At 41.0% G+C, this 13,900-nt stretch overlaps 1 protein-coding gene across 1 annotated transcript in view; it reads left to right on the forward strand.

Annotated features, from left to right (window-relative positions):
- Positions 1–318: 318 nt before the first annotated feature.
- The window catches only part of tmem132e (transmembrane protein 132E), a 357,286-nt gene continuing 343,704 nt past the window's right edge, over positions 319–13,900 (forward strand). Inside the window, exon 1 of the mRNA XM_036989826.2 lies at positions 319–1,711. Within this exon, the coding sequence (XP_036845721.2) occupies positions 1,651–1,711 (61 nt within the window). The 5' untranslated portion in view covers positions 319–1,650. The remainder of the gene's footprint in view (positions 1,712–13,900) is intronic.

Raw genomic sequence — 13,900 nt, forward strand, 5'->3', positions numbered from 1 at the left:
CACAAATGAAAACCATACTAAATGTTGTCTCGGATTTACGTATAGAATAATACGACATTCCCTGAGACCAAGTTGTAACCAGAGGTTAGACGATGTTGCTCACCTGGAATTTCAAATGTAATCAATAGCCTACATTTGCTTATGGCTCAACTAATGTATAGGCTACATGCAACATGTTATAAGAATTTACGAAATGTTTTCGATACTAATTCACAAATTGATTTGAAAAAAAAAAAAATACATGATGGGCTACACATGCACACTGTCCATCTCATTGAATAAACGATGCATTGTGTGCGTCAGACTGAGGTCTGATGAGGGTACCACGTGATTGAAATTTGGTTCATGCCACTTTCAGTTGTGCGTGTGGAATCCTTAGATCGAGGGAGAACGATCTCTGTAGCAACTGCCTTTGAGAAAGTCGCCTTTTTACTGTTAAAACCTACTGTACCGGACACAACGCATACGAGGAGTATGTATTAGCAATTTCTCTTTATTCCCTTAACCAGACGAGCGGCAACGAATGCGTAAATGGCCAACGCTGAGCAGGATAGTACGAAACAATGAAGTCGAACTACCCGTGAGTTTTTAACCACAGTTAGGGGATGGATTTGGACTACTGCCGCAGATTTAGTAACTATGGTCAACATTCTTGTGTCTGAGGACGTGTAGAAGGAAGATTTTAGGTAGCCTAACATCGACACGTGGTACATCGACTGCCGTTTAAAATCTGGGAACTAGATGAACTATCATATCACTGCATGGATCAAATGCAGTGACTTGGGTTGGGAAACGTTGTGATAGTTTTGGAAACGAAGAATCTCACAGCCTATCCAATATTATTAGTCGAGTTTCTTTAGTATAGCCTTTTAATCCTGGATTTTCCATGCTTACTAAAGATTCGTCTCGCCTGTGTACTGGATAACTTTTTAAGAAAGGCAGGAGGCACCCGTCTTTAAACCCGAACCGGTGTTGCCTTCCGCACAGCGAAGACCGACGGACGGACTCTCCATTAATCGCGTTTGTTGGCTAAATTGTTGCATCCGGTGTTGGTTGTCTTTTATTTATTTTTTTAATTGGCCCAGTCGTGGAAATCAACAACCGCACTCCAGTTTCAGGACCGTTTGAAAAACACAATGTTTATCTTTCTGTAGGCTAAGGGAATCAGAGTTGTATCTCAGGCACTTCAATTTATACCACCATCAAATCTCTCAGCCTTTATCCTACTGAGCGCGGAGGAATTCAACATCAAATAGTATATTTGTTTGCCACGTATTTGTGAACAATAGCGCATTTGTTGAATTTATTAACCATTTGACTTGGCTTCATATTTGGAACATACATTGTGGAATACTTAATTGAGGGCGCAATTGAGCCACTTAATCCGGATACATGTAACTTTCTTCTGCCGCTTGGTGCTCCTTTAGAAAGAGAAGAGGTCTTCGTCATGCCTTGCGTTTTACCAGAAAGCCAATCAGACAACTGTCAGATTTGACATAGTAGACAGATTCAGTAAGGCTACACCACCATATATTGTAAACAATTGAACTTGACTCTCGAAGAACCTGCCACGGGCAAACACCGGTCGGAAGCTATATTTGAAGACTCCTGTATTCACGATTGCTTACTGGATTTACCGTGATATCTACGATGTCAATTTTACCATCTTGCAAAGGAACTCTGCTGCTCTGTGTGGTGCTAATTTCGAATGGTAAGTGCCTAACCGAGCGACATGGCTATTCGCCAGAATGATAAGCCTATGTTCGATTTTGACTGATGTATGTTGTAGGCTATGTCAAGTGAGATGCGATTCCAAGAAAGCAGCAAATACAGCAGAAGTGCCGCCTTTAATTCAGATTGGTTATGATCTCCACGCACAATATAAGACCCAAATGATGCAGTTTATTCATTTATTTTACCTTTATTTAACTAGGCAAGTCAGTTAACAAATTCTTATTTTCAATGACGGCCTAGGTTAATTAACTGCCTGTTCAGGGGCAGAACGACAGATTTGTACCTTGTCAGCTCAGGGATATGAACTTGCAACCTTTCGGTTACTAGTCCAACGCACTAGGCTACCCTGCCGCCCCAAAAATCGCAGTGAGGAGAAGTGTGCCAACTTAACTCGTCTTGACATGCACAGGATCGAAGGTTTTATTCCACCATGTTAATTGTCTATTTTTAGCTGTTTATGGTTAAATTATTCATGCATGTGAGGTATACAACCAGTTGTATGCTTTCATTGCAATGAATGGAGTTGTAGTTTTGGGGGTCTATATGGTCCACACGCATCTCTCCACAAGGTGGGGAGCAGGGCTGTGTAGCTTGCCACACTTAGATTAATGAGTACAGTTTTCTTTAACCATAATAATAGGAATATGATCAACAATTTGCTCTTCTACCTCCTATTTGTTGTGTATTTTGAGGAAATCTTGTCTTCCAACCGGCTCTCTGTCGAACCGTCAGGTTTAAAAAATATATAAAATGTGAAATGTTGTTTTACAGGTGTAACCATAGTAGTACTGCATCCCTGGAGAAAATTAGGGTGAAGTGCCTTGCTCAAGGGCAGATCGAGGCCCAACGCTCTTAAGTGCTGGAGGCTATGGCATGAGGATGAAACAACCACTGATTTTTAATTGGCTGATCTCTGCATTACCATTAGCGCAACCCTTAGAACCTCCCCTACATTGTGGACTTCAAAGCGTGAGCAATGCAAGCAATTTAACACTAGAACCGCTGGGCCTCGACAGCCCCCCCCTTCAAGTTAATGAGCAGTCATTCAGACTGCAACATTCTAACGGTGTAATTAAAACATTTCATTATAAAAAACATTTTTTTTATGAAGGCCTTGGGTAACATTATATTCTAACCTTTATTTTATTTCAGATCACACAAGCATTTTCTTTAGTTAGTTACTGTTGGCTATATGTAAGAACAAAAAAATCACAAATGCTAAAATTCAAGTGTTCAATTTTATTTGTGGTGTGCCATTTTCACAACTATGAAACAGAAAGCATTTGTGTTAGAACACGGTAACAGCTTAATTTTTTTTATAACTATGGGAAAAAAAACATACCCCAACCACCAAGATGCAAGGTCAAAAGACACGGTAAAATTATGAAAACATCAGTAGCCTAAATATAAGTGCCAAGTGGTCTTCATAAATAGTGAAACTCGGCACAAAAGCGATAATGGCATTATGACTAGAAGTGTCTATGAAAGCAGTCAAATAGTTAATTGTTGCGTGCATCTTTATTCAATGGCACCATTTGGATTTAATTTAGCTGTTATCCCTTGTCCTAACAGTTGACACAATTTTGCTAACTTTCACTTGCTTGACACACTTTGACATACCTTTTGTTTCGTTCTAGTGCGTAATAGTCTCCGGTTCTCTTTGTGTCCCCATTGTCTTGTCATTCTTCAGCACCATTGGACAATGGCTCTGCAGGTGCCTTATTTTGCGCAAAGGGAGGTAGCTCCGTCTCACTTTGTTCATGGTGCTGGCCAGACTTGTTTTCTTCGCAAGCAACTTGTTCGCCAATGATAATGAAGTGAAATTTTCCATGGTGACATTTCTCCCCTTGCCAACATAAGGTTCCACAAGCCTCATCACCATATTCTCCAACACTCGCTCACCTGCTGCTGTGGAAATTTTCCCAAATATTGATAGCCGATCAACATGTACAGTTACGCACGCTCTCACTGTAGACTGCTTTGATTCGGTGGACTAATATAGGCTACATACCATTTTTAAGATTATAATTAGAATGGATCAATAGAATGGCCTGCCCTGTTCTTCATCACAATTTGTGATTACGTAATCATTCGCTTCCCCTTGCTCATCAACTCACCCATTCTCCCCCTTTCTACCCATCATACTTTACTTAATTGATTTAGTCTCTTATGTGTGAAAATAGTTTCAGTATAGTTTTGAGGCAATTACTTGAGGTGATTCTCAGCTGGGCACTTTAAACTTTAGGAGGAAGGAGCTGCAGCAGGCCCTGCTGTTGTGAGGAGGGGCAACAGGAGGGCATGTCATTTTTTCTTTATGCTTTCCCCCTGAGACTGGTTTTAACTCTAGTTCTGTTTGTGATATTATAATTATTACACCAACAGTGTATTCATATAGACTTATTTAGGAAACGTGATGGACGGAGGGGGGCATGACTTAAAAATGGCAGAGTAATTTTTTAAATAATAATGAGCAGTCAAAATGACTGCTTTAGCGGTTCTAGTGTTAAACAAGGAAATTACTTAGCAAAATCTCATTGTACGCATCTTAGAAATACTGTAGTTTTCACATGCCTGAACTCAACTGGGCATCCCTAAAATAATGGCTAATGTGATAGAACATTAATTTTGATTGGCAATTTAAACCATTTTTCAAAGTCCCATTTAATACAGCTGTAGCTGGCTCGCTCCCTCTCCCACCTCCATTTTAAGACACAGCCCTTTCAAGTGCAATTGAGCCTGGGGACCAGGCAATAATAATAAATAAAATAGTTTAGTCTGGGTAGGATGGGTGGAAGGCAACGCAATGAGTATGTCTGTAAGATGGTATAGCTTTTTGACCCTTTTTATTTAATCAGGTTTTGATCTTGATCTTTGCAGGCTTCAAATTATGTCATAGTAGACAGGTGATGTAAGGTGGTTGAACTAGGATCAGAGAAACACATTGTCTGTATGAGGTGGTCACATGGACAACAAAGGAAATGCACTTGATCAAACAGGTTTAAGGCCCCATTACCACTACAATAAGCGCATAAGAGGCAATCTGTAATTTCGATTAAGACATGAGCGAACTAGGATGGATGTAGTCAAAACTCTTTGTTCAGCACTTTTGAAATGTACGACAACCAAACACAGGCCGTTCTTAAAATATTCTCCCTGTACACCAAGTCAGAACCGTAGGGTAAATAAAGGGGGCATATAAGCAGACAATGAAAGCTTTTATCTTCATATTTGATGATATTTCTCTAAGGATAGACTAAATGTGCACCAACAAGTCAGAACAGTAGGTACAATTTAAGAGGTGAAAATACACCAAATTATTAGGGTGAGGCACATGGGCTACTAACAGTTTACCACACAACATGCACTTAGTATTACTTTCTTAGCTACAGTATAGATATCTTCCTGGCATATTACATAATTAATGCAGCAGCATACAATTTTTGGACTCCCCTTGTTGTGCTGTTTAAGACTTGAAGAGGAAGGTGGCGCGGTGGTCCTTCTTGTGGGCTCTTGAACTTTAGGGTTGTATGACCGTTCAAAATGATTTCCCTCATCAGAGCTAGTTTTATCTGAGTTCCCAGTTGTCTTGAACCCACTGAAGTCTGAGATTTCCCAGATCAGAGTTTCCAGTTGTTTTGAACATGACAGAAGTCATGCTGGACTGACAGCATGGCCAATGTATTCAAACTTTTCTGGCCAATGGGGTCACCCCCTTTTTCGTGATATCGAATTGGTAGTTACGATCTTGTCTCACCGCTGCAATTCCCCCATGGACTCGGCGAAGGTCGCGAGCTAAGCCGCATTACTTATTGACACACCGTCCGCTTAACCCAGAAGCCAGCTGCACCAATGTGTTGGAGGAAACTGTCGAACTGACAACCGAAGTTGATCAACCAGCCCGCCCGCCCGCCACAAGGAGTCGCTAGAGCACGATGAAACAAGGACATCCCGGCCGGCCAAACCCTCCCCTAACCAATTGTGCACTGTCCCATGATGTGACACATCCTGGGATCTAACCTGAGGCTGCAGTGGTGCTTTAGCACTTATTGAATTTGCGATTTCCAACTTGTTTTTAATGTTTATGGCCGATGAGCACCGATACGTTTTATCTATAGTTTCTCATTTCTCTTCATGTGACAAGGATAAAAAATGATATGCCAGTAGATTGCCGACTTCATGCATGATGATGACTGCTTTCTAGCTAAGATTTTTAAATGATGTTGACATGATCAATCCAATCAAAGCTTTGGTAGATATTTGACGTAATTGTATCTGTGGCCATTGACCTTGAGCCTTCTTGGATGGACACTTCTAATGTAAATCTATGGCAGCACCCAAGGGGCTTGAGTTTTCGAGCTCTCCCCGTAGATTTTGTTTTGACGTAGGGTCCCATGAGTGACACCCTGAGCCAATCATTGCACAACTAGAGAACAATACCAACCCCTATGCTCCGTATTTTCTGCTGGCTTCCCCACCACCAGAGAAAGCACTGAGCTAGGCTGAAACACCTGCATTTTGGAGCTGCCTTACTCAAGAAACCAAAAAAGAGACCACGTTTGTATGTGGCTTCAACTCAATGATTTAGTATATTTTCATCTAAACAGGTAGGCCTCAAAACAGGTGTGCCCTAAATGACACATCGCCACTGTATCCTTGCCTTGCCTTAAGTTGACTGGCAACGCAACATTCTTGGTCCGCTCAAATATACCAGAAATATCACAGTAGCCAGTAAGCAGCGCAAACTATTTAACAAGCTGAGCAATTTTTCTAAAACTTATTACAATATTTGAATAATGCAACCAAACCATATTACTATTGAGTTATGCAACAATACACAAGCATTAGCAGACCATGAAAGGGTTTATTTTCTCATCTGTACACATTAAATTAGCTGACAATACACAGCTAACTCCTGCTAGCTAGCTAACATACTTCATGATTAAGTAATGTTAGGATATCAGTAAAAATTACCTTAGAAAAAAACAGGCTTCATTTTATCAATATCATGGAAGTAATTTTGAGGTAAAATGCAAATTGCGACTGAAAACGTGGGCAATTCCCTAGGGAGTTGCATCTTACCTGGACTTCGGGGGCTTGGTGTACTCAAGCAAAAAATAAAAACACAGATTTAAAGCTACGATGACAATTTCAGAATGTAACAAACAGGCTGTTGATACAATTTCAGGTAAAGACTTAAAACAAGTCTCATATGGGCAATGTTTTTACATTTCAGCTGTTCTGCTATAAAAAATCTTACTGTTAAGAGGGTAGGCTCAAGTCAATTATGTTTACACTGTCCTGCTTAGAGGGGGGCAACTGTCGGGCAATTGTCATGCTCTACCTCCAGAGGTAGTGGTCGAGACGGACTGTTGTGGTGACCGTATTACCGCCGCACCAGCAGTAATGAGTCATGGCCGCAGTAAAATTCAACGTTACCGCTGGGTCACGTTAATCTCCTACGTTAGTCACTCTGGACATGTTAGTAGTACCCAACTCACTAATGATCATCAGTTTGCTACTCAGGGATTTATTGTCTCACTAACCACTCTGACATCAATGTAAATGCAATTGAAAATCACTTAATTGTGATTTTGTCAATTTGAAGAAAGAAGTTTAACAAGTTGAAACTGAGTGGAAAACATGATTGTTGTGGATGTTGTTTCAAAGCCTAACACAACAAAATGGATGGTGTTTTAAGGTGAAAATGAATTCAAAACACCCATGTGCATATTCAAGCATATGCATAGGCCTATATAAGCCCCCTGTAAAAAACCTGAATATAAATAATGATTGAGCTGTTATACAATACATAGCCTACTGCATATTACACTAGGCAGAAAACATCTGTGTTTTTTTGTTGTTTTTCTTTGGTACATTGGTGTAGCCTAAATTTAAGAAATCCAGTTAGCCTGCAAATATAGTGAATTTGATTTTGAACAGCCTAGTAAAACATTTTTTATATTTTTTTTATACACTTAACAAAAATATAAACACATGTAAAGTCTTCGTCCCATGTTTCATGAGCTGAAAAAAAAAAAATCCATACGCACAAATCTTGTTTCTAAAGTGTTGTGCACATATTTGTTTACATCCCTGTTAGTGAGCAATTCTCCTTTGTCAAGATAATCCATCTACTTGACACGTGTGGCATATCAAGAAGCTAATTAAACGGTATGATCATTACACAGGTGCACCTTGTGCTTGAGACTAAAGGCCACTCTAAAATGTGCAGTTTTGTCAAACAACATAATGTAACAGATGTCTCAAATTTTGAGAAAGCGTGCAATTGACATGCTGACTGCAGAATGTCCATCAGAGCTGTTGCCAGATAATTGCATGTTAATGTCTCTACCATAAACTACATCCAACGTTGTTTTAGAATTTGGCAGTACGTCCAACCGGCCTCACAACTGCAGACCCCATGTATGGCGTCATGTTGCGGAGCGGTTTACTGATGTCAACGTTGTGAACAGAGCGCCCTATGGTGGATGTGGGCTTATGATATGGGCAAGCATAAGCTACGGACAACGAACACAATTGCATTTTATGGATGGCAATTTGAATGCACAGCGATACTGTGATGAGATCATGAGGCCCATTGTCGTGCCATTCATATGCTGCCATTGCCTCATGTTTCAACATGATAAAGCACAGCCCCATGTCGCAAGGATCTGTACACAATTCCTGGAAGGTGAAAATGTCCCAGTTCTTCCATGGCCTGCATACTCACCAGACATGTCACCCATTGAGCATGTTTAGGATGCTCTGGATCAACATGCACGACATCAAGTTCCAGTTCCCGCCAATATCCAGCAATTTGCACAGCCATTGAAGAGGTGTGGGACAACCTTATTTCCTAATGAACTGTTCAGTATATTTTCATAATAGGCTGACACATTACCTTTAGCTACAGAATATCTCACCACTGTGTGTTTCCATCTCCCCTTCTCTCCTTCATTCCTTTCTCCAGCGCGCAGAGAGCGGGACTGTCAACAGTTGAATTAAATTTGTTTCGCTGTGAACATGTTACTATCGATGTTCCTGAACAGATTTCACTTGGATCCCAAATGACGCACCCAGTAGCTGCAGGAACAATGTTGGGGAGCCTATGGTATACAGAGTTTTGGTGGAATATCACCTGTCGCGCAACGAAATAACCAGAGGAGTGTACCTGACAAAAATCCCAGAACCACATCTAGTGAATGACCTGCAGAGAGCTGGGACCAAAGTAACAAAGCCTACCATCAGTAACACACTACGCCGCCAGGGACTCAAATCCTGCAGTGCCAGACGTGTCCAGGCCCGTCTGAAGTTTGCTAGAGAGCAATTGGATGATCCAGAAGAAGAATGGGAGAATGTCATATGGTCAGATGAAACCAAAATAGGACATTTTGGTAAAAACTCAACTCGTAGTGTTTGGAGGACAAAGAATGCTGAGTTGCATCCAAAGAACACCATACCTACTGTGAAGCGTGGGGGTGGAAACATCAGGCTTTGTGGCTGTTTTTCTGCAAAGAGACCAGGACGACTGATCCGTATAAAGGAAATAATGAATGGGGCCATGTATGATATTTTGAGTGAAAACCTCCTTCCATCAACAAGGGCATTAAAGATTTAACGTGGCTGGGTCTTTCAGCATGACAATGATCCCAAACACACCGCCCGGGCAACAAAGGAGTGGCTTCGTAAGAAGCATTTCAAGGTCCTGGAGTGGCCTAGCCAGTCTCCAGATCTCAACCCCATAGAAAATCTTTGGAGGGAGTTGAAAGTCCGTGTTGCCCAGCAACAGCCCCAAAACATCACTGCTCTAGAGGAGATCTGCATGGAGGAATCGCCAAAATACCAGCAACAGTGTGTGAAAACCTTGTGAAGACTTACAGAAAACGTTTGACCTCTGTCATTGCCAACAAAGGGTATATAACAAAGTATTAAGATAAACTTATTTTATTGACCAAATACTTATTTTCCACCATAATTTGCAAATAAATTCATAAAATGTGATTTTCTGGAATTTTTATTCTCATTTTGTCTGTCATAGTTGAAGTGTACCTATGATGAAAATTACAGGCCTCATCTTTTTAAGTGGGAGAACTTGCACAATTGGTGGCTGACTAAATACTTTTTTCCCCCACTGTATGTTTTAATTTCTAAGGCTTTCTATGGTGTGTATCATTCACAACTAAAGTTGCCAAAACTCTAAATCTAACGCTCAACTTAGTCACTTCATATGCGCGCTCTCACTCCGGAATGAGAAAAATATCCTCTTTTATTATGCTAAGTTCAATTTTATTCTTCTTACTATAAAATCATATAATGTAAAAATGTCATGTGACTTATAAGCATATCTTGTCTGCTAAATTAACAAGCCTGCAGCCAATGACATGGAGCATAGTCAGATAAACAGTAGGCCAACTCTTATAAAATAAGAAATACATTTTTGTCGTTTCTTTAGAACCGCCTAAAATAAATAACGGATTAATTGTGACGTGTATCCAATGTATTTATCAGAGTTTGTTAAATTTACACTGAACCAAAATGTAAAAAATAAAGTTCACATGACTGGGAATACAGATATGCGTCTGTTGGTCAAAGATACGTTTTTAAAAAGGTAGGGGCGTAGAAAATATCTTTTCAGTATCTGGTGTGCAGCGTGACACCTCCTTCGCATAGAGTTGATCAGGCTGTTGATTGTGGCCTGTGGAATGTTGTCGTACACGTCGATCCAAAGGATCCCAAACATGCTCAAGGGGAGACAGGTCTGAGTATGCAGGCCATGGAAAAACTAAGACATTGTCAGCTTCCAGGGATTGTGTACAAAGCCTTGCGACATTGGGCTGTATATTATCATGCTGAAACATGAGGTGACGGTGGTGGATGAATGGCACGACATTAGACCTCAGGATCTCATCACAGCATCTGTGCATTCAAATTGCCATCGATAAAATGCAATTGTGTTCTTTGTCCGTAGCTAATGCCTGCCCATACCATAACACTGCCACCACCATAGGGCACTCTGTTCACAACGTTGTCATCCGCAAACCACTCGCCCACATGACGCCATACACTTGGGCTGCGATTGTGAGGCCAGTTGTACATACCGGGGTTGTAAGGCAGGTTGGATGCAATGCTAAATTATCAAAAACGATGGAGGCGGCTTATGGTAGAGAAACTAACATTCAGCTCTGGTGGACATTCCTGCAGTCCGCATGCTAATTGCACACTCTCTCAACTTGATACATCACTGGCATTGTGTTGTGTGACACAACTGCACATTTTACAGTGGCCTTTTATTGTCCCCAGTTCAAGATGCCCATGATGTTCCAAAGGCTGAAGCAGCTTGTATGCGTAGAGGCCTGGAGATGCTAAAAGTGTTTGTTAATTAACGGTCAGTTACCGTGAGACCGGCAGTCTTTTGTATGATTAACTGGCTGATAAAATATCGTGATCGCCAGTCCTAGTCGAGACGTGACAAGTTTGCAAGTTTACATTGCAGTATACACTACATGGTCAAAAGTATGTGGACACTGCTCGTCAAACATCTCATTAGAAAATCATGGTTATTAATATGAAGTTGGAACTCCCTTTGCTGCTATAACAGCCTCCACTCTTCTGGGAAGGCTTTCCACTACATGTTGGGACATTGCTGCAGGTACTTGTTTCCATTCAGCCAAAAGTGCATTAGTGAGGTCGGTCATTGATGTTGGGCAATTAGGCCTGGCTTTCAGTCAGCGTTCCTATTCAACCCAGAGTTGTTCGATGGGGTTGAGGTCAGGATTCTGTGCAGGCCGGTGTGGCAAAACTTTACTGATCTCGACAAACCATTTCTGTGTGGACCTTGCTTTGTGCATGGGGGCATTGTCATACTGAAACAGGAAAGGGCCTTCCCCAAACTGTCGTCACAAAGTTGAAAGCACAGAATCGGCTAGAATGTCATTGTATGCTGTAGCTTCAAGATTTCCCTTCACTGAAACTAAGGGGCCTAGGCCGAACTATGAAAAACAGCCCTAGACTATTTTTCCTCCTCCACTACTACCTCCACAGGTAGTGTTCCCCTGGCATCCTCTAAACCCAGATTCGTCTGTCGTGCTGCCAGATGGTGAAGCATGATTCATCACTCCAGAGAACGCATTTCCACTGCTCCAGAGTCCAGTGGCAGTGAGCTTTACACCAGTTGATGCTTGACATTAATCTTACAACATGCCCAAACTGCGTCCGCCATCGTGCACAAATTGATTGTGTCCCATCACACCAAACGCGATCACGACACGCAGGTTGAAATATCAAAACCAATTTAGGGACAGGTCGAAAAGCATTAAACATTAACACTGTCATCTCAGATTTTCAAAATATGCTTCTCAACCATAGGAAAACAATAATTTGTGTGACAGTAGCTAGCTAGCGTAGCATTTAGCGTTAGCATTAGTATTAGCATTCAGCAGACAACATTTTCACAAAAAACAAAAGCATTCAAATAAAATCATTTACCTTTGAAGAACTTCAAATGTTTTCAATGAGGAGACTCTGTTAGATAGCAAATGTTCAGTTTTTCCTGAAAGATTATTTGTTTAGGAGAAATCGCTCCGTTTGGTGCGTCACGTTTGGCTACCAAAAAAAAACGAAAATCCAGTCATCAATACGCCGAACTTTTTTCCAAATTAACTCCATAATATCGACTGAAACATGGCAAACGTTGTTTAGAACCAATCCTCAAGGTGTTTTTCACATATCTCTTCGATGATATATCCTTCGTGGAAGTGTGCTTTCTGTCCTGAATCCCAGGAGAAAATGCCCGCAACTGAAGATTACGCACCAATTTAGACAAAGGACACCGGGCGGACCCCTGGAAAATGTAGTCTCTTATGGCCAATCTTCCAATGATATTCCTACAAATACGTCACAATGCTGCAGACATCTTGAAGAAACGACAGAAAGCGCAGGCTCGTTCCTGCTGCATTCACAGCCATATATTCGAAAACATTGGAAAACGGAGCTTCAGAAATTCTGCTAATTTCCTGTTTGAAGTTTCATCTTGGTTTCGCCTGTAGCATGAGTTCTGTGGCACTCACAGATAATATCTTTGCACTTTTGGAAACGTTAGACTGTTTTCTTTCCAAAGCTGTCAATTATATGCATAGTCGAGCATCTTTTCGTGACAAAATATTGCGCTTAAAACGGGCACGATTTTTTATCCAATAATGAAATAGCGCCCCCATAGACTCAACAGGTTAACGATGCATTATGGTAATGAGCTTAAGGCTATAAATAGGATCCCGGATCCGGGTTTGCTCGTCGCAACTGGTTAACCTCTTAGAGCTCTAGGGGCGCTATTTCATTTTTGGATAAAAAACGTTCCCGTTTTAAGCGCGATATTTTGTCACGAAAAGATGCTCGACTATGCATATTCTTGACAGTTTTGGAAAGAAAACACTCTGAAGTTTCAGAATCTGCAAAGATTTTGTCTGTAAGTGCCCCAGAACTCATTCTACAGGCGAAACCAAGATGATGCATCACCCAGGAATTAGCAGAATTTCTGAAGCTCTGTTTTCCATTCTCTCCTTATATGGCTGTGATTGCGCAACGAATGAGCCTACACTTTCTGTCGTTCGCCCAAGGTCTTAGCAGCATTGTGACGTATTTGTAGGCATATCATTGGAAGATTGGCCATAAGAGACTACATTTTCCAGAGGTCCGCCCGGTGTCCTTTGTCTAAATTTGTGCGTAATCTTCAGGTGCAGGCATTTTCTCCTGGGATTCAGGAGAGAAAGCATGTTTCCAAGAACGATGTATCAATGAAGAGATATGTGAAAAACACCTTGAGGATTGATTCTAAACAACGTCTGCCATGTTTTCAGTCGATATTATGGAGTTAATTTGGAAAAAAGTTTGCGTTTTGAGGACTGAATTTATGGATTTTTTTTGGTAGCCAAATGTGATGTATAAAACGGAGCTATTTCTAATACACAAGGAATCTTTTTGGAAAAACTGAGCATCTGCTATCTAACTGAGAGTATCCTCATTGAAAACATCAGAAGTTCTTCAAAGGTAAATGATTTTATTTGAAGGCTTTTATGTTTTTGTTAATGTTGCGTGCTGGATGCTAACGCTAATGCTAACGCTAAATGCTAACGCGAAATGCTAACTCTAGCTAGCTACTTTTACACAAATG

Source organism: Oncorhynchus mykiss, chromosome 10 (assembly GCF_057628025.1).
Source record: "Oncorhynchus mykiss isolate SJ-2025 chromosome 10, ASM5762802v1, whole genome shotgun sequence".
Taxonomy (NCBI): domain Eukaryota; kingdom Metazoa; phylum Chordata; class Actinopteri; order Salmoniformes; family Salmonidae; genus Oncorhynchus; species Oncorhynchus mykiss.